Genomic DNA, 21,838 nt, shown 5'->3' on the forward strand with positions numbered 1-21,838 from the left:
GGCACCAATGCTGGTGTATACAGAAAACTGAAGCCCTCTGACTGGACAGATGAATGTGACGCAGCTCTGTCTAATCTGAAAGAGAAGCTGTTGAATTGTGTAGTCCTTACACATCCAGACTTTTCTTTGCCTTTGATATTGTCCATTGATGCTTCATTAGATGGGCTCGGTGCTGTATTGTCACAAATACCAGCTGGACAGCAGAAAGCTCGTCCAATTGCTTTTGCAAGTAAGACCCTGAGCAATTCACAGAAAAAGTACCCAGCCCACAGGCTAGAGTTTTTGGCATTGAAATGGAGTGTGTGTGAGAAGTTCAGTCACTGGCTAAGAGGTCATCCGTTTACAGTGTGGACAGATAACAACCCTCTCACCTACATCATGACAAAACCAAGGCTTGATGCTTGTGAGCAGCGTTGGGTGTCCAAGCTTGCTCCTTACACATTTGATCTGAAGCACATACCTAGTACCAAGAATGTCGTAGCTGATGCTCTCAGCAGAGACCCCTTTGCAACAACAGTCAACCATAGGCTGATCACAGAGCAGTACAGTCACCTCCTTGCTGAATCTGAGAGTGTCAGTTCTGAGGGAATACAAAATGCATTCCGGCTGAAGGTCCAAGGTCAACACGTGGACACACCACCTTTCCACACCACAGGACTGCAGACGCCCTCGTCTCAGCCTGGGTGTGATGCTATGGATGTTAAGGCAATCCTGGATTTTCACAGTGAGTGGGATCTGGCTGCTGAAACAAGGGCTGTGGAACTGTTCCAGTCTGTTCAGGACCTAGTGTGGCCAGGACAGGAGTCATTTCCTGTGTCCACACTAGAGGAACTCCAGCATAGCCAGGAACTTGATCCCAGTATTTCAAAGATCTTACCATTTGTCACAAGGAGAAGGCGACCTTCCAGGTGTGAAAGGGCAGGATTTGATGTGAAAGCCATGGTGTTATTTAAACAGTGGGAAAGGCTTAGGGTCCAAAATGGAGTCCTCTATCGGATCACAAAGGACCCCCTGAGTAAACAAAGGAGACATCAGTTTGTTTTGCCTGACAGTCTCAGAGCAAAGGCACTGAATGGTGTCCATGATATTGCAGGACATCAGGGGCAAGCGAAGACTTTATATCTGGCAAGACAACGGTTCTTTTGGCCGAAGATGGAGTCTGATATAAAAGAGTATGTCAAATGCTGTCAAAGATGCATCCTGGCCAAAACACCAGAACCCTCTGCTCGAGCCCCACTTGAGAGCATCAGAACCTCCGCCCCTATGGAGCTGGTGTGTTTGGATTTTTGGAGTGCGGAGGATAGTAAGCAACGCTCAGTAGATGTTCTTGTCCTTACAGATCATTTCACTAAGCTAGCCCATGCCTTCCCTTGCACAAACCAGACTGCAAAGCAGGTGGCTAAGAAACTATGGGACCATGTTTTCTGTGTGTATGGGTTTCCTGAGCGGATTCACTCCGATCAGGGGGCAAATTTTGAAAGTGAGCTCTTGGCAGAACTGCTCAAGTTTTCAGGGGTCTCCAAATCCCATACTACGGCATACCATCCCATGGGCAATGGAGGGACTGAGAGGTTCAATAGGACACTTGGCAACATGCTTAGGTCCTTGCCCCTCAGAGAAAAGAACAAGTGGCCTCAACAAATACAGAGTCTGACATTTGCATATAATGCAACTGTACATGAGACCACAGGTTTTGCCCCATTTCAGCTCATGTTTGGCCGCATCCCGAGGCTCCCCGTTGATGTGATGTTTAAACAGGTGCTCTGTGATCCTGTAGTTGTGGATCAAAAAAATTATGTGAAAACACTCATGTCACATCTTCATGAGGCAGCTAAGATTGCCCAGACTCATGCCATCAAGGAACAAGACAAACAGGCAAAAGGATATAACAGAAAAGTAAAGGGCACGTATCTGAACATAGGAGACAGAGTACTCATTGCCAATAAGGGTGAAAGAGGAAAGAAGAAACTTGCTGACAAGTGGGATGCAACAGTGTACACAGTCAGAGACAGAAATCTGCAGACTCACACATACAAGTTGGAAGATGACAGAGGCAACATAAAGGTGGTACATCGCAACCTGGTTTTAAATATCAGCTTCCTGCCAGTAGTGACCGCTGAACTGTGTGACACTGGATCAGAGGGAGGGTCATGTGCGTCAGACCAGTTAGATTTCTTGGATGAGGAGACTGCAGAGGACAGGACCAGTGCTTGGATCAACTCAGATGATGATGAGAGTCAGGAGATCCTGAGTGAGGGACTCTCGGGATTGGGCAAGACAAGTCAACAAGCTCCAGAGGTGGTTGCAGGGGATTCAACCCAGTGTTCCCTGGTAGGAGAGGACTACCCAGACAGAGACACAGACTTGGACAGTTTGGTAGCAGAACCTGACTTGGACCTCCCGTCTGTGTTAGACACACTTTCAGAAACTGCACTCACTCACTCACATCCATCAGACACAGATCGTGATGCACACACCAAGCCCCTATCAGTAGTCCCTGTGCATGTCGCCGACACGCAGATGCCTCCAACGGATGTATGTCATGATGTGGGTCCACAAGGACAGCCACGGGCAGGCCCGGACAATGTTGTCATGACGCGAGCCGGCCGAGTTAGTAAAAGAGTTAATCGACTCATTGAGTCCATGGTTCAAAAGCCTTTTGGCTTTAAGCGTTTGGCAAATTCAGTTAGCAGAAGGTCTCAGTCTCTTCTTACGCTGTTTTAAGTAAACCCAGGTGTCTAGAGATCTTTCTGTATTTTGATTCTAGGGGACAGTATCATTATGGCACAATTAAATACATAGTGTGTTTTTAAGGTATTGATGTGTGTGGATGGCTGGGAATGTGTGTGGTGTAAATGGCATCACACTGATCTAAGAAAGGCTGAGGCCTGATCACCCTCATGCTCTTTCTGAACCTATCTGGTAGGTGGCTTATACAGCTGATACTAGAGCTTATAGCTCGGAGGTTTAAACCCGTGCCCAGGAGCCATAAATTCTGTAGATTTGTCCCTGTGTTCCAATTAGATTGTTCACCTGACTGTTCTGGATTTTGGTGAAATCTAGGAGGGGAGGATGTAACGGGTGTATTAAAAAATAATTTATATTTCACCAAAGATCCATCCTGCAGTGTTATCTCGCTTTGTCAGTATTGGTTATGTATATGTGTTTATTTATATATGTTTATTTTCTGTATTTATATTTTGGGAGCTTTTATTTTGTTTGTGTGACCTTTGACTTCCCATGAAGTCACTTCCTGTAGCTGCGCGCTATTTTCCTCAGTCGCCTAGAGGCCCCGCTGAGGAGAGGTGAGCGTACGCTAGTGTTCTCAGTTACAGAGCAAATAAACACAGTTAAAGTAACTAAAAGTAATTCAAACACTGCTCGTTCCCTTTGTGCATTTTGTCTCATAGTTCTGTTAGATATTTTAGTGTGAATTATTGTTTCTCTGTCGAGTACAGCACTTTATTGTAACATGCTAGTTAGCATGTCTCAGATGAGAGCATAGGAGCATGCACGTGGCTTCTCATGTGGTCCGCTATCCTTCTCTCTCCCTTGAAGGTGTTCATGCAGAAGTCCAGTAAAGTGAAGTTGCTGTACTGTTTTGTTTTTATTTTAAACAGGTATGTGAGCTCCCTCTTTTATTTTTGTGTCATGTGAACTGGTTATATCTTCTGTTTGTTTGTGATTCATGTTCACTGTTTCAACTTACTGTAAATATGTAAAATTGCCACTGGTAAATGAAGTCTCCCTAAAGTATAATTTTGTTGATGAGGTAATTGTCACTATATGTTCACGATGCAGTGCATTTTTGTTTGTTATATATGAATATAAATACATTTTAGCAGTATTATTTGGTAATTGGATTTGTTGTAATGTTGCACCTCAGTCGCCTAGAGGCCCCGCTGAGGAGAGGTGTTCATGCAGAAGTCCAGTAAAGTGAAGTTGCTGTACTGTTTTGTTTTTATTTTAAACAGTTCTGGGAGAATAAATCCACCCAGCTGGCAAAGTGAGAGCTGACTCCTCTGGTCATTCGCACAACACAACGCAGAGAACTAACGGCAATAAGAGTTTAAGGCCAGACCGGCTACACGTGCGTGTGTGGTTTCAGCACATACACATTTATTTATTACAAAGAAATATATCATTCTTGTTTGATCACGGCTGTGATCGTGTGGCTGACTGCACAGTCCTATCTCAGTCCAACCCCACGCACCAGAAAGCAGATGTATACCTCAGTGGCAGTATCCTTAAAAAAACAATAAAAAATTATTTCCATTGGCTCCAGCTGAAAATGAAGCCTATTTTACAGATTAAAGGATCATGCCTTTGATATTTTACGCAAATAAAAGAAGCAGATGGCTCAGAAGATGAAATGGAAAACAAATCGTTGCTAATATGTTTAAAGCACATGTACGATTTCACATAAATTCCATTTTCTAATGGCTGTGGTCAAGAACTGGCTTTGATAATGTAATATCAGGCTGTCTGCCTCAAGCTCCCAGAGCTCATACATCAAAGAAATAATTTCGACACCTTCTCTGATGCCAGAGACCTTCACACGCTGACTCTCTTACGCATTAACACATTAACAAACACTCTCACTCTTGGCAAAGCAAACTGAGATTTTCGTGGTGTAGTCAGGGGTAATGGTGACACCTCGTACTCAGCGTATCTGAAATGAAAATGATCAGGGAACGGAGCAGATAATATGTTGATTTCATTGTGGAAACAGGTGCCGCTGCGTGACACATCATCAATCAATCAGAACTTAACAATGATCTCCCAGCACTGCTGGTCATGACCTTTGACCTCAGCCACGAACCTGTATTTTTAGAATGATTTATGAGGGTCGAACCTGCGTTTAGCCAAAAATGGGTTAAACCAATGAGCCAAAACTGATATGATGTTTCTCCAATGAGACACATTGCTCAAATGACGAAAGGGCAAGCAAATGGGCGACGCTTTACATGTTTTTTATTATATTTATGCGACAAATTCAGTTAAAACCAGCATGAAAACAATAAATCCAACTAACTAGTGTCTGTTCATCCACAGTCTGATCCATATTCTGCTCCCTCATTGATTTATTCCTTTGTCATAATGAACATGGCTCTGTTATTTCATATTCAGTCCCAGATACACCAGTCAGCTTCCTTAAATCTCCAGCCCGGCTAATTGGACTGTTTACTCCAGCATCTGTCACCAGAAGCCACAGGGCTTATTTTTAGAAAATTATTTATCCTTCTTCAAACCTACATTGACAGATTTATCGGCGTGCTGAGTCCAAAGAAATAAGATACAAATAAAAAACACTGGCATATCATCGTTATATGTGTGCAAGCTTTACATGGTGAACGTGTGGTGTAAGCAGTGCGTATTTATGTCTAATATTAAGATTATTGGCAAAAAATAAAAGCTTGGGGATGAGTTTGCACATCCAAGCCAATAAATGCAATAATCACAGCATGTGGGCAATTAATTTGCTTTTTTTTCCAGCTCTCAGTGCATAACACTCACAGAAACAAAGAATTTGCAGTATTTGAACATTTTTTTGTGAATTATTAAAGCAACGAGTCGCTGTGACCTTGGGTAAAGACCTTTTGAAGAACCCATAGTGTCTCATGAAATGACAAGCATGAATATGCCACTTTTATGTATCTTTCAGAATCTCCTGGAGATGGTTTAAAGCCACACGAGCTCCAAAGATGAGCCGCTGACTGAAATACTACAACATATTACACACGAGTGATACAATGAAAAGTGTGAGCTTGTCAAAATTCACAGAAAAATGTAAAGCCAGGCATGTAAGGTAATTTCATTAGTAATGCTGCAAATCAGTGTTGGGTGGAGATATGAACATTACTTTATATAGCACAAACTGTGTCCAGGACAGGACAGGAATTATTGCACTACACTGCTAACATCTCCTCTTTGCAAGCATCTGCACAGACCTTGTGCTAATACACACAGCTTTAACAATAGCGATGCTAAAGCTGTGTGTATCCCAACCCCTGCACAGCAGCCACAGCCTGACCTTCAGCATGTAACAAAGGCAGCGATGGGCAGCCAGACTTGCAGCACTGCGGCTTGCATTTCTACCTGTACATGTGACTTCTTTGAATTCTCCTTTGGTTGAGTTTTCATACTTAAATACCAAAAGAAAGATGTATTTGTGTCTTCATCAGGTTAGGGACATGTTTCAGTGTGTGAGAGTGTATCCTAAGGTTTACGTAGCTAACTGGTAAGCATGTGACAGTGCATTACAAAAGGAATACAACAAATCACTTGAAAACAAATCCCAAAATCTGGATCTGATTAAAGTCCCCAAGTAATAATGGAGCAAAACTTGGTTATCTGCAGTTTTTTTTTTTAAATGAATCGCTCTGGTTGCATCACTGCAGAGATACAAACGTTCATACCAAAGAATCGCCCTTGCACAGACAGCACAAAAACACACACACACACAATACAACATTGCTGCAGGCCAGGTGACCTTGAGCGGTTGTGGTGAAGCAGAGTCTCCATGGTGATGCACCTGAAAATCTCACAAAGGTACAGTGCAGCTTTTAAAATCTTTTCTGTCAGATAATTGTCTTTGACTAAACACAAAACAAATTTCCTGTGGTCCTCGGCTGGTATTACTCCTGAATTTAATAAGAAATGAATAGCTGCGGCAATGAATGAGGAAAAACAGGTATAAACGGAGAGCAAACCGAGCTGAATATTCATTATCAGAACTATAAACATGAAAAAGCCAAAAGGTGCTAAAATAGGAAAACTCATCAGTGATCATTTCCTTTCCTTCATGTACTGCTACTGACTCTATAATACACTGCTGTCGCAGTGTGATAACTCACAGATGATTCAAAGTTTGGTCCACATACGTGTAAGCCTGAAGTCAATTAGGCCACAAGCTGTGAAGTGTTATAAAAGTAGTCGGGGGTGGATGGGTGGGGGGGCTCGGGTGATGTGAAGGAATCATCTGTGTTTGGCTGGTGGCTGTCTGCCAGCACGGTTGTTTATTCTCTGTAGCGGTCGATCTATTTTACAGCCCAGATGGCTGTGATTGCTTTAGGAGAGAGAGATATGAGCTACCTGACAAGGATTACAATGAAATCTGTCTTTATGCGCCATCGTTTTTCATAACGTGCTCCTCCACTTACATTTTGCTCATGCATTATTTGGTCAATATAATCTGTCAGATTTAATACATTTCCTTTTAGTGTTATAATAAATAAAACAGTTATAATAAACAGCAACCCAGCCGGGGATGACTGCATTTTCAAGTCCACACAGTCATCATTTATAAAGTGCTTAACAAACCTGAACATCACAGCTAACAGGTGGGTTTTCTCATTTCAGTGCAGCTAGCCAAACAATGAAGAACCACTTACTGCTTAAGAGACACAGAGTGGAAGTGGACAGCATATCCTTGGTTTCTCATTATTGCAGGCAGGGGCTGTACAAAAGTGACCCCCTTAGACTTGTGTATAGTTTTAGTCCCCCTGTTTTCCAGTGAGTTATCAGTGTTGCTAGTCTGTTAGCCTTATCAGCCAACCAACCAACCTGGTGACATCACATTCTGTACTGGCACAAGATGGCGCTGAACATGTTCTAACTTTAGCTTTAAGAGCTTATTTCTTATATTTAGCGTCACAGAGAGTGTTAAATCTATGTCTGTTTCTAAGAGCAGGGTAGTGAGGTAGTGTTTCATGTCCACTTTAAGTCTGGTATCAGCGGATCAGCAGCCGCAGACATACGTTTTCATGACATTGAGGCTACAGCTGTTGCGTTCTTACTATCAAGCCCTCCTGAACCTGAGAAATCATCAGGAGCATCTTACCTAGGATAAGGAGAAGAAGTAGTGGTCCAACGTAGTCTTTTTAAATGAAAGTAAGTTTTGCATTTTATTTGAAAATCAGGGTCCTGGACTCTGGAGGAAGGGCGGAGAGGCAGTAAATCCAAGGTGTTTGAAATCCAGTCTGAATTTTCCTCAGTCTGTGATGATTTGGGGTGCCATGTCATCTGCGGGTGTTGGTGGCAGTTGAGCCACTGTGTTTTTATCAAGTCCAAAGTCAACACAGTCGTCTAGAGGAGATTTTAGAGCACTTCATTCTTCCATCTGCTGACAAGCTCATATTGCCAGAATTGCTATCAAATGGTTTGCTGACCATGTTATTATTGTGCTTGACTGGTCAGCCCACTCTCCTGGTCTAATCTATAGAGTAAGAAACACTCCACTGAAGAATACAGACAAACTGTGACTAAGGTCACAATAAAAAAAAACTCTGAGCTTCAATAACATCACAGCAGTGCCACAAACTCTCCTGTGGCTTGCTATACTGCCTATAGGACTGTGCTCGAGTGAAATATATTTATTGTCTCACAAATGATTGTACGTAAGAATCTCAAATTGCTTTCCAGACTCAGGTTCAAGGATACAAATGGAAACAAAGTAATAGAAAGTCAGTGTGAAGCTGAGGCTTGAATTCTCCTTTCGTTGAACATTTTGTTTTGATTTCACATGAAAATTACTTTTCACCAACTGTCAGTACTAATGCTTCATGTACAACTGATGTCACATGACTTTTTACTGCTTACTGCAAATGCATTTGTATTGATGGTGTGGTTTAGACTTGAAGGTTTCCATTTTTCCATACATATTCAAGCAGATGCACGAGCATGTTTTATTCCACATTTTAACCCTTTGTGCTGTAAACCAGCCTTGATGTCAAGACTGCAGTGTGGAATTTCAAAAAAGTTAAATAATCTCTTATATGGACTTGTTCCAGAAGTCCTGCCTCTCCCACAGCGCTGTCCAGGAACCAAATAAAAACAGATCCTGAACCAAATTTAAACTGCTTGTTCTTTAATGTCAGCTTATTCACTTGTGCTGTTGTCTTGTCTTTTGTGATGACGCTAAAAGCCATTACACAAAGTCTGTGTGTGATGAAAGAGCTCTTCCGGGATGTGAGAGCACTCTGAAATTGCTCGCTGGATGCGTTTGCCAGTAATGGGTGAATAAACAAGATGGAGTGAGCAGAATGAGAATAGATAAGTAGTGCGGTGGGTTAGAAATGTTTTCATGGAACAGCTGGAATCGAGCTCGCAGTGCGATTCCTTTAAGGACAACATATATTCCCTGAAGTGCTGCACTTAGTGCTAATTTATTGTTTATGTCTATACGCCTTATCATAATATTGCATTTTTCCAGCATTGGCAATACACGAAGTGCTTAAATCAGCTATACAGAATTCAGGTAGTTAACGTGGTATAAATTTAAAATAACATAAACATGTTATTTTATTTAGCAGCTTAAGGAACCATAAATTAGATCTAAAAATAAAGTGAAAATTGGACTCCATCCCACAAGCATGATGATTTCTAAAGCTGCTCTTTATCTGCTCAGTGACAAAAACGCAACTGCTTCCTAAACTTAACTTGTATTTGTGACTTGTGTTCGAAGCCCCCACACATCCACAAAATGAGCTTTAAATATCTTTTTTTTTCTCCCTGCACAAAATGACTCAAAAATCTGGATCAGAAATGGGGACTGGTGACGAGTTAAAAATAAAAATCCAATTTCACAACTCCTCTTCTTCTTGACAGAAAAGGGTCGTGTGATTGTAGGTAAACTGACTGCTGGTGTCATGGCAGTCAGGCCCATTTGTGTGGGGGTGTTTTTCGTCTTTGGGTGAAGCTCTGCAGCTGGGCCCATGGAAAATAAATGATTATCTGGCTGCGAATCACCCAGTTGCACTATGAGGATGCTCCAGATTAGGTTCTGTTATAGAGTTCAAAAGATTGTTGGGTGAGCGAGTCTCGCTCCAAAAACCTCTTTTGTTGCAGAAGAAGGACAATCTTGTATCGCTGTTGTTTTTCAAATCCATGAAGGATAACACCAAGAGCTTGACTGGGCTGTGAGTTGGAGCTTCGCACTGCTGACTGTGTAATTCATCTGTGCCTGTAGCATTCATTTGCATAGTGTTTGCGCAAGTGAGCATTCACTGAACCACCTGCTAAGTCTTCTGATTACCACTCTGCTCTGCAGAGATTAGAAAAAAAAAGGTCTTTACATGACTAAATGGTGCATGAAGGAGATTCTACCCACTGACCATACGCTGCTTGCCTCTCCACTGCACCAAAAAAACCCTCCCATCTCTGCAGTGGTATGTGATGCAGTGTTAACAGTGACTGACTTAAACTTCTTCAGATAAATGAAAGAAAATAATATCTCTAATTTTATGTATTTATTCTTTATTAAACACATGTATCACACGTCCTCTTATTTTTGTGTCCTGGTCTCTATCCAAGAAGAGGAAACTGACTCACAGAAGGCATAAACTCACAACTTTTGGAGACTTTCTGTTGTGCTGTGTTGTTCCCTGCGAGAGTGAGCTCGCAGACTTTGATCCTGCCTGTTTATTTCTCTGATATTACTTTCAGAGTGTGGAGCTGGCTGTTCAATCACAAGTCTTTGGGAAACTGATCAACAAGCACCTTTGATTTGCCTAATGAAGTCAGGTTGCTACGTGTAATTGCTTGATGAAGTGAATAATGAGGATGCGCCTGACGCTGAGCTGGAAAAACAAGTAAAGAACTCCTCGAGTCGATTTAGTAAACATTAAATTTGGGATTTTTTTTTTTACTTCTTCTGCCAGTTGAACTAATTTGATGTAAATTCAATTTATTTTGCAGCGCTGCGTCGACTATGGCATGAAGTGTCTCCAGCTGGGGAGGAACAGAGTATAGAAGTGGCAGATTAGGAAACAGTTAAGAACCGTTAGTGCTGAGCGGGTCTCTATTTATGCATCTTTTCCTGCTCCCCCGCCCTTCCTCCCTGCTTTCTCGTGCCTCTTCGCACGCTCCCATCGAAACAAACACATCAGAGACAGACAGCCTGCTTTGGAGACTCGTCTGCTAACATGCTGTGTGTGTAATCACTATATTTTCAGTCTCCAAATCCGTCTTGCTCTCTCTGATTTCACAAAAATGGGAACGAGTCTCTTGATGTGCAATAAATGAAACAAATCTTACTTCGCATGTTATTCTGCGTCTGTTTTGAGAGACTTTTGCTCGGCGTGGACTGAAAACAATGACTCCAAAATGTAGGCAACTGCTCAGATGACAATTGGCTGTAACTGGAGAAGGATCAATATTGGCTGAGGGGGGGGGGTGCATTATGATGCTTTAACGCGGACTCCTTATAAAATCAATCGCTCTAAATCACTTTGCAATGTTCATCCACGAAGCCAGATGGATGTGACAATGGCAGCAGCCTTCCAGTGCAGAGGATTTAGAAAAAAATGAGCTTCTACAAGTTGATGATAGAGTCATAAAGAGGCCTTTTGTCTTCACAGACAAGTCTGTCTTTAAAATCCCGCCCTCGGTGACTGAAATAACCATGATAATTATTATGATTGATGTGTGTCGCAAGTGTCTGCCCACTGCTTTGGGAGTGGATTGACGCCACGTTAAAACTTTGTTCCAAACATGAACGAACAAGCAGTCTGAATGGAAGTCACAACTACAGATGAATTCCACAAACGCCATTTATTACTCGTTGATGTTTCGCTTACACTGTCTGTCTTGGATATACTGTCCCGCCGCGAGTGATCAGCGGCTGCTAGAATCTGAATCAATCTCAGCTTAGCAAGCGTTGAGCAATTACTTGGATGACTCCTCAGCCTCTTTTGTTCTGCCAAATCTGGAGGCACTGGCATCGCGCGCAGTGTCTTTTATTGTTCTCCCATAATGTTGAATCGCCAAATGTCATGTATTTTCCACAACAAGATACATGTAATTTGGGAGATGGCTCTACTGGGAGTGCATAGTGGAAATAATTGCGCAGCTGTGCAGGACAGGAAAAGGACTCCTAATGGTGTGAATGTGACTCCCGTCTACAGTAAATAAATAAATGAATAGTGTTCAGAATAGATTTAGTAGCTTGAACACTGCACTAAAAATACACATCATGGTCCATTTTTTTAAATTAGCTTGAGATGATTGTAATCACAAGCCACCACAAAGAAAAAAATGTTCACATGAAAGTGAACGTCAGCATAAAAACTTCAGCTAAAACACAACAATGAGAGGGTCGTGAAACTACATTTCACACATATCAGCAACAAGTACATAAAGAAAAGCATTAAAGTTTAAAAAGAACCACAAATACTTCTACTGCAGGCCATAAATCCCATAAATGCCCTCACTTACACACCATTAAAATCACATGCAACACTGTAATTGATTTCCAATTGTAAGATGAGAAGAAGTGTTGTGTTCACAGCTTTCCTTTTCATAAGAAAAGGAGAGGGGAAATGCTCATGGAGAAGAGAACTTCCTAGAATGTCCTCCGGACTTCTCTCTTGATGTATTTGACACATTTGCTTGGCTAAGAGACGTCAGAAAGCAACATATTGCGTCATGATCTAAAGAAACAGCCGAGAGATCCTCTGAAAAGGGTTGCAAAAAATGTATTTTATGAGCTTTTGGGACACATACTGGGAAAGCAGCGGTGAACCTTCCCAGGAGCAGTCTATCAAAAATACTCCAAAAGCGCATGAATGGCTCATCCAGGGGGTCACAAAAGAACCCAGAACAACATCTAAAGAACTGCAGTCCTCACTTGTCTCATGATTAAAGAGGCATCCATGAGGAAAAATCACTGCTGACCTAAAAGAACACAGAGGCCCATCTCACATTTTAGATTCTGGTTCAGGTTACTTTATTAATCCCCCAAAATGGCAAACTGTTTGCTGCTTAACCACACATGCTACTCACAAACTGACACAACCTACAGCTTTTAAACAAGAATCACAATCAGTGTTGCATGTCAAGGCACAGAATAACAAGAAATAAGTTCAAGGAAGAAAACAAAGTGAATACAGCCAAAGTAATGATGGTATGAAGTATCTGTTTGTTCTACACTGGGGTACAAGGTAACAGCTTGTGATGGCTTCGGGCTGCTTTGCTGCGTCGGGACCTGGACGACTTGCTGTATCGACTGAGCAATGAATTCTGCTCTCTACCAGAAAATCCTGAAGGAGAATATCCACCCATCATGTCCTGCCCCGAAACTCAAGAACACTTGGGGTTATGCAGCAGGACAATGATCCAAAACAAACCAACAAGTCTATCAATGAATGGAAAAGAAAAAGAGTCTGCCCTCCTCAAGTCTGGACTTTGATTTTGCCATTCATGCTCAAAATCCCTCCAATGTGACTGATTTAAAACAATCCTTAAAAGAACAGTGGGCAAAAATTTCTCCAGAGATGAGAAAAAGTTTTTTAGGTTCGGCGAACCCTTTTCTCTTAATAAATGACATCATCATTTAAGAACTGCGTCTTTTTGTTTGTAATATTTTATCTAATACTAAAATTTGATCTGAAACATGAAAAAGTGACAATAAAAGAGCTAAAACTGCGCATTTTTTTTAGTTGTTTTTGGTGTGTAGTTGAAATTCCTTGCTATGTGATGAAATAACTCAACAGTAACACAGCTGGGTTCCATCGCTGTGTAAATAACCAAGGTATTGGATGATGCTGGTCGTGGATGATGCGCTTCCCACTGCGCTCCAACACCTCAGATCACGTGACTAGCAGGCGCACAAAGCGCAGCCTTTATAACCGCCTGCTCCGGCAAACCCACACACCCCACCGGCTGCCTGCTTGGCTTTACTGTATGTTTGACACTAGCAGTATCCGAGGAGTCAGCTCGTGATTATTAAACCACCAAAGCAAGAACAACAACCAACAGATTTTTATTCTCGCTTCCAGTTTTTGGGTTTTCAGTTACTTTAAATGTTGGTCAGGAGTGAAGGCAGAAACAGCAGACCGGTTTACTCCCAGTGTAACTGAATTGTTTTTATTTCGATTTTTTATTTATTTATTTTTTTCGCGTAATGGATCCGTGCTGGGTACTTGTAGCGAGAAAATCAAGGTAAGCGTTTTTCGCAGTTTTGTTTTTCTTTATTTGTTCTTGTGAGTGCTGCTGGTAGCTTCCATACTACTATCGCGCTCTCGCCTTTTGAAAAACTGTTAATAATTAATACCATCATTACCGACATTACAATGTAAATGATCCATCGGACAGATACAGTCGCTCTTCATCGTGTCCCTCCCTTGATGTCTAATTAGTCCAGTGATTGCTGCAAAATATCGTAATGCTTAATGACCTTCTTTAATTAATAAGAAATCCCTCTATGTCCTACATTCTTAATGCAGTGATTTCCCCCGAGGCTGCACAGGTTTGTCATCAACTGTTCAGTTTCCCACTATTGTCTGGGATGCATCTGTTGTGGAGTCAGCTGGTCGATACACAGAATAACTCCTAGTAACAAATTCATCTTCCACTATATTAATCTTTAAATAAGAGCTGGCACTATCTCCTGTATTGAATATGTTTTAATGTGATGTAACAAGAGGTACTTTCTTGTGTTCTAATAAATAATTGCATTTTTCTTCATAGATGTGCTCTTCTACACTCCTAATACCTCACATACCTCTCCACTGAGCATCTCTACAGCCTCAAAAACCATGAAGCTGGCTTTGCACAGGATAGCAGGCACCACGGTGAGCACCTTAACAACAGGTGTCCAGTATTTCGGCTCCAATGATGCCATCTACGACGACCCCTCAGCAGACTTGAGGCTGATCAAGAATGGATTCCACTATGAGAAAACTCACTCTGCTCCCATCAGCAGCTCCTTTCCCGGGATTGTCTCTGGAAGCAAGGAGGTCATTTTCAGCGCCCTTTCTCCCATTTTTCCCACCAATGTCTCAGACTTGCTGCTGGGTAATGCTACCGCTGTGGAGAGTGGAGGAGCGCCACAGTGCGCTGAGAACTTAGCAGACAATATGGAGTGTTTTATGATCCTCACTCCCGGCCAGCAGCTCGCGGTTGCCATCTTGGCACTCACTCTGGGTACATTTACTGTGCTGGAGAACCTCGTGGTGCTGTGCGTGATCCTGCACTCCCAGACCCTTCGATCCCGCCCTTCATACCACTTCATTGGCAGCTTGGCTGTGGCTGATCTAATAGGAAGCATCATCTTTGTTTACAGCTTCTTGGACTTCCATGTCCTCCACCGAAAGGACAGCCCTAATATTTTCCTCTTCAAGCTGGCTGGGGTTATTGCCTCCTTCACTGCCTCTGTGGGCAGCTTGTTTCTCACTGCAATAGACCGCTACGTCTCCATCCACAGGCCTATGGCGTACAAGCGAATCATCACAAAGACTAAAGCTGTCATTGCATTCAGCATGATGTGGACCATCTCCATCATCATCTCACTGCTGCCGCTGCTGGGCTGGAACTGCAAGCGTCTCGGGTCAGTCTGCTCTGACATTTTCCCTCTAATTGACCAAAAGTACCTGATGTTTTGGATTGGGATGACGAGCATTTTGCTCTTATTCATCATCTACGCCTATATGTTCATCCTCTGGAAGTCTCATCACCACGCAGTCCGCATGCTAAGCCGCACCTCTCAGAGAAGCGTGATTGTCTACACCGCAGAGGGGGCTAAAGTGCAGACGGTAAGGCCTGACCAAGCCCGTATGGACCTCCGTCTGGCTAAAACCCTGGTCTTGATCCTGGTGGCCCTCATCATCTGCTGGGGTCCACTCCTAGCCATCATGGTTTACGACCTCTTTGGGAAGGTGAACGACTTCATCAAGACCATTTTTGCCTTTTGCAGCATGCTCTGCCTGCTCAACTCCACCGTGAACCCTGTGATCTACGCCATGAGGAGCAAGGACCTGCGCAGGGCCTTCCTCAACATTTGCCATATGTGCCGGGGAGCAACGCAGACTCTGGACAGCAGCGCTGAGAGTGACTGGAACATCAAGAGCGTGAGAGCCACAGCAGGCAGGGCGGGGATAGATGGAGGAAACTGTGCAAAGACTCGAATTAAAGTAGCCCAGGTTACAGTTTCTGGAGGGACTGACACTTCTGCTGCAGAGCCGGTCTAATAAAAGACGGTCCAATCTGCTCAAGACAACTGTGAAGTCAGGATAGTGTAGAATAGCCCCCATCCTCCTAGTGCACTCTTCTGTGACTGTGAAATGTGCCAAAATGACTGACAAACAGAACTGAAAGCAAGTTTTTGTTGTTGTTTTTTAATCTGTAATGTTATAAAACTGGATCCCTGTAGAGTGGAGTGTGATTAGTCTAATGAGGGCTGTACTTATTTCATTATGTTCTCATTTTTGCGAAAAATGAGTTGTCTGACTGACAATGGCAATTTTATGAAGAATAATTCAATAAATATTATAGGTGTATAAGAAAAAAGGGCATTTCTCTCCATTGTTACAAAGCAAATGCTATGCTTTGTTATCTTTGCTGTTGTCTGATTTTTTTTTACAGATTTAGCAGTAAAGACAAACTGCATTTGAAGATTTTCACATTACATTATACGGCAACATTGTGGCAGTCATGCAAGGTGAAAATGTGTCCATCCTCATACAAAATAGCAGTTTGGAATAACAGAACATTGCTGTAAGTAAAAGCATTTCATTAATAATTTTCAAGTGACTATTGATGATTTTGTAAGTCCATGATATTGTGAAGTTTGTCAGTACCTTATTTATTTATTTTGAAAAGCAAAGTGTTGAACTATGAATGGCCTTTTGATCAGATCAAAACTATAGCCTGTGGTGTTTTGGGAGTGTTGCTTAGCTGCTTTTTTTCACACCGGCTTACAAAAAAAAGAGCATCTTTTGTACAAATCTACACTGTCATATTCCTGTGAAGCATACTTTGTGCCACTGTGTCTCATTCCTGTGTGTAAATGGAAGAATGTGCTCGAAAATGTGAAATTTGTCTATTTTTATCATAACTTTGTCAACATGCCTGGTATCTTTTTCAATAAAATGGTGAAAATCAGCTTATCGGTACCTAAACTTACTGCGCACACACGCACAATACGGTTTTTTTTCTTTCCTTTTCAAAGTCAAAAATGTATGTCACTATCTGGGGTATTGGAGTGTCACATGTTCTACAAGTAAAGGTGAGTTTTGAGTGTGATTGGCCTTAAAGTAAGATATTTTACTTTTTCAGAAACAAGACAAAAGCTATTAATGTAAATATTTCAGAGTCATGAAAGTGTCATCTTTCCTTTCTTTAACCTTTCGCCTTGTGACCCCTTGGTACTTTTTAGGAGTTAGTAGAAGAATAAACTCCTATGTGTCTTTTTGTGTAACACTGCCCTCATGTGGTGATAATTATCTTCACATTTGAACTATATTTGATGCTTTTTGACTGTTCTTCCTTTTAACATTCGTATTTATTTATCACTAGTTGAAATGTCCATTGATGTCAGTAACTTAAATTACTACTTTTTCAACTTTTGCTGTTTGACACCTAGTCAAACAAAAAATACTGATAGAAAAATGTCAGTTCAACTTAGACTTTTTCTAATTCCAAGTCGCCACATTCGTGATGCAATGCTGACAAGTTCCAGTTGTAAATAATGATATTTACAGCTCAGTTCATCAGAATTTGCTGACATCAACAGTTAAATTCTCACTAGTGGCAATCCCATATTACAGATGCAATTTGTAAATTTTAAAAAGTTGAGAAACAGCAACCAACAAATTCTTAAGTGCTGACGTTGCATAGTTTGTCCACCAGATGGTACTCTGCAACTTCCCTGTTGGGAACAAGTGTTTGGAACCTCACAAACACATGGTTGGTAATTCTGATTTTGTGTGTGTTTGAAAGAGTAAAAAAATAAGCTATGGAATATCAGATTTTTAGATCATCGGATAATGGTATCTGTCGCAATTACATATGGCAATAAAAAACAAATGCACATTAGTCAGACATTGTCAATCATTTAAGCAACACATATACACGTAATCACGTAATCTAAAAATTAGCTAATTAGGCAAACATGTCCCAAAATGATTTGCTGAGAAGTGTGAAATGCATTAGTTGATAGCTGAATTGGGAAATGACATTTCCACTACTGATAATCCCAAGTCAACATGCTGAAATCCAATTATAGATATCTGTATCAGCATTTTAAGAATGGAATTACTAATATCTGTTGCCTTTAGAGGCATGCTTAGAGCTGTACACATCAGCTGAGTGAAGCCATCTCTACACGCTGAAGAAGAAAGCTTTATGCGGAGCGCCACAAGGGCCAAAATGAATTGAAAAAAATTCAATAATAAGATCATTAAATAATCGTTTAGATGTGATTTTAATTGAAATTTCAAATAAATAATTGATTAAATAATTTAATGAAATGAACTTGTGTAATTAATTATTTATATGTTTGATTATTAATTCTTTCTCATTTTAATTTATTAATGACAAATGTAATTAATTATTTAATTATGTATTTCTTTAATTCATTTAGGCACTCATGCCCCCCTGTAATATCCTTCATGTTTTTATCCCATTTTTTAAAAAAGGGCCTTTTATTGCTTTGTAATAATACCTGCTGTATTTTATTCCTTTTTTAAGCTAAAAAAAATGTTCCATCCATTCTCTTCTGCTTGCGGGGGGCTGAAGCCTGTCCCACCTACCTCCGGGCAAGAGACAGGGTGCATGCTGAACAGATCACCAGTCTGTCGCAGGGCTAACACAGAGAGAATCAGACAGACACAGAGAGACTCATTCGTATTCACATTCACACTGATGGCCAATTTAGAATCACCAGCTAACCTAACCCCACTAACAGTAAGTCTTCGGACTGTGGGAGAAAGCCGGTGAGAACGCACGCAGACACGAGGAGAACATGAAAAACTCCACACGGAAATTAGTAATATGATGTTAGAAGGAATGTCCATCATCCTCGGGCAAAGCACAGAGGCTCTGTATGTAATGGTTTGACATTTTGCCTTCAGCGTTGTCACTAAAACAGCTGCAGGTTTCATAATAGGCTATAATAGCTGAGCCTCTGCATTGTTTTCATCAGTTACTCCAATATTTACTCCAATATTAAAACAAACGAGTGTATTAAGAGTAGAAATACAGGATGCGGAGAGAAAAGAATCACAACAAACTGTCAAATGTGAAGTTTATTCCTCAAAGCTAAAATTAAACCAATTATCAATTAAATTAAACGGGGTTTATGACCCATACTTTTTGACTTTTGATGCGCTGTCATGTTTTGTCATTGGTTTACGCGTCATGGTTCACTACATAATCCAGAATTCAACGCGTTTTGAGATTGTTGGGGGGGGTTTAGACGTGACGTCACTAACCAGAGAAGCCGACAGCGACAACATCGCATCAAAAACAGGCAGCTAAGTTGTGCTAGCTAGCCCCCCTATCTAACAGCAGACAGTTGGCCTGCAGCTGGCTGATCGTCACTTCAACTTTTGAGAAACAACTTTAACAACACGAGCTGGTGAGCGCGGTGCTGCAGGCCAACTTCCCCCCTCCCCAGAAGGTAACATAAAAACAGCTTTATACAAACGTTAACCAGGACACACGCTCACGCCAGCGGCAGCCACAGCTAACGTTAGCTTTGTTTTTTTATTTTTATTATTGGCTAGCAGGAGTAGCTAACGCTAGTTCGCTAGCAGACATTTAAAGCCGGAGCTGCGCAGTATGCTCGTAGTTTTATCCATCGACAAAGGAAACTGATTTGAACCTAACAATTAGCTAGTTGTGTAAAAAATTAGGCTCGGTTAGCAGCTGTCCAAAATAGTTGATGTCATCTCCTCGTTATTGCCTTGTTTCGGTGTTTTTACGTGCAATCTCTCCCTTTTAACAAACTGAAGTCATGGCGTGTGGAGCCACTTTGAAGAGGACCATGGATTTCGATCCGCTCATGAGTCCTACATCCCCCAAAAGACGAAGATGCATCCCCGTGTCCCCGTCATCCTCATCCCCTAGGAAATATCTCAGCATGGAGCCTTCGCCATTCGGGGAGTCTTCATCAAGACTTAGTGCAGGTAATGCTGGCTAAGTTGGCCTGCTTGTTTACTATCTGGAGGGGGGCAACAACAACATGTTGAGTCACTCTGTGTCAAATAATGGATTGGATTTATATAGCGCTTTTCAAGGCACCCAAAGCGCTTTACAATGCTACTATTCATTCACTCTCACATTCACACACTGGTGGAGGCAAGCTACGGTTGTAGCCACAGCTGCCCTGGGGCAGACTGACAGAAGCGAGGCTGCCATATCGCGCCATCGGCCCCTCTGGCCAACACCAGTAGGCAAGTAGGGTAAAGTGTCTTGCCCAAGGACACAACGACCAGGACAGAGAGCCCGCTTCCCAACCCCCTGAGCCACGGTCGCCCCAAAGGTGAAAACATGACAGCTGTTACTAATGGACGCCCTGCTTGTCTGTTTACCCCACTAGAACAAATCCTCAACAGCATCAAACAGGAGTACAAACGCATTCAAAAGAGAAAGCATCTAGATGGAGGCTACCAACAGTCAGAGTGCTGCTATTCGCCAGAATCCCCACCCCAGTCGTCTACTATGAATGCTTCCAGCATGGCAGGTGGGCAAAGGCGCAAGGTTAAGCTCAAATAATCATAAAGCCCATTCTACAGTGCGGTTTTAAGGTTTGATTGTTATTTATTTATACAGGAACATCCTCTGGAGGCGTCTCTCCATCTAGAAAAGAACAGCCATTATTCACCCTCAGACAAGTTGGAATGATCTGCGAACGCCTGCTGAAAGAAAGGGAAGAGAAGGTTCGGGAGGAATACGAGGAGACCATGACTTCGAAGTTGGCCGGTTGGTACCCAATGCTAATGTGTTTAAAAAAACTGAACCAGCAAATGTTAGCCACATATTTTCCCCAACTAGCAAACAATAGTTGTGAAGTAAAATGTTTTAACTGGTTGACTTTGATTTCAGAACAATATGACACCTTTGTGAAGTTCACACATGATCAGTTAATGCGACGATTTGGGGAGCAACCTGCAAGCTGTGAGTTCCTTTTTATTTTTAATCCCACCTTATTTCCACATTCGATGTAAAGGACAAAGCCTCGGCTTTCACTTCGAACTCTACGATTTTAAATTTAAACTGGCACTTCTGGTTACTTTATTTATATTTCACCTCCCTTCTCTCCAGATGTTTCCTGAGTGTGGCACAGAATTTTTGCAAGACGGCCTTCCCACGCTGCAAGCTATCACGTGATATCTCGAGGAAGAGAAGCGAAAAAAAACTCATCATTGTAAGAGATTAAGTTTAGCTAGTTTAAAGGAAACTTTTCTTACTGTGCCATATATCCGTCTTTGGGCAAAGGTTTATATGAAGCTGTTGTCAGTTGTTACCACTCTGTTGTAAGCAACTAGGTGCTTCCTCATGTAAATGGACCCTATTTCTACCAGTGGCCTACGTTCCTCCAGCTGTACGTGCATCTACAGTTATCTCACTTTTGTATTGATTCCCAGCATTCCAGGCTTTGTCACTTGTTTCTGTTTTGTTACATGTAAATACAATAAAGCAGGCATTGAGTTTTACACAAGGTTGGCAGGTCGGTCTGAAAGAATGTGGAAGAAACGCAAGTTTAAACAGAAAGAGTATGTTTGCTGTTTGTTCACTGCTTTTTAAACTGAGCATAAAGTGGGCTAATTTGCTCCCACCCCCTCCCACCACCAGTGTTTTATTTATTGAGTTTTGTTCTGCTGGTATCACTTTGAAACCAATGTACTTATTAAAAACAATAAACATCTTTTAAGAGTTGAAAACTGGTTTGATGCGTCAAACTATATCAGGAATAGCTTAATAAATACAAGTAAACTTATGTGATCGAGTGCTGTGATAAACAGCATTGGGACTGCTGTCAATTTAGTGCTTAAATTACTCTCAAACTGTAAGTGAAAGATGGAATATGGAAGTGCCTTAAACCTGCAATCTTTCT

The 21,838-nt window shown here is 41.7% G+C and overlaps 2 protein-coding genes across 2 annotated transcripts; both read left to right on the forward strand.

Annotated features, from left to right (window-relative positions):
- The first annotated feature begins 14,531 nt into the window (after positions 1-14,531).
- Positions 14,532-15,968, forward strand: LOC146612416 (cannabinoid receptor type 1B-like). Its single transcript, XM_085343149.1, has one exon. It carries the CDS (start codon positions 14,538-14,540, stop codon positions 15,966-15,968), a length of 1,431 nt encoding a protein of 476 aa, XP_085199275.1. The 5' UTR covers positions 14,532-14,537.
- Positions 15,969-19,225: 3,257 nt separating this feature from the next.
- On the forward strand, positions 19,226-21,655 carry LOC146612417 (akirin-2-like). Its single transcript, XM_085343719.1, has 6 exons — positions 19,226-19,399; positions 19,734-19,907; positions 20,321-20,464; positions 20,554-20,703; positions 20,827-20,898; positions 21,046-21,655. The coding sequence occupies exons 2-6, from the start codon at positions 19,736-19,738 to the stop codon at positions 21,054-21,056; spliced, it is 549 nt and encodes a 182-aa protein (XP_085199845.1). The 5' UTR covers positions 19,226-19,399; positions 19,734-19,735; the 3' UTR covers positions 21,057-21,655.
- Positions 21,656-21,838: the final 183 nt, after the last annotated feature.

Source organism: Diplotaxodon limnothrissa, linkage group LG19 (genome assembly GCF_057381915.1).
Source record: "Diplotaxodon limnothrissa isolate DT_005_m linkage group LG19, D_limnothrissa_male_GT1.1, whole genome shotgun sequence".
Classification (NCBI taxonomy): Eukaryota; Metazoa; Chordata; class Actinopteri; order Cichliformes; family Cichlidae; genus Diplotaxodon; species Diplotaxodon limnothrissa.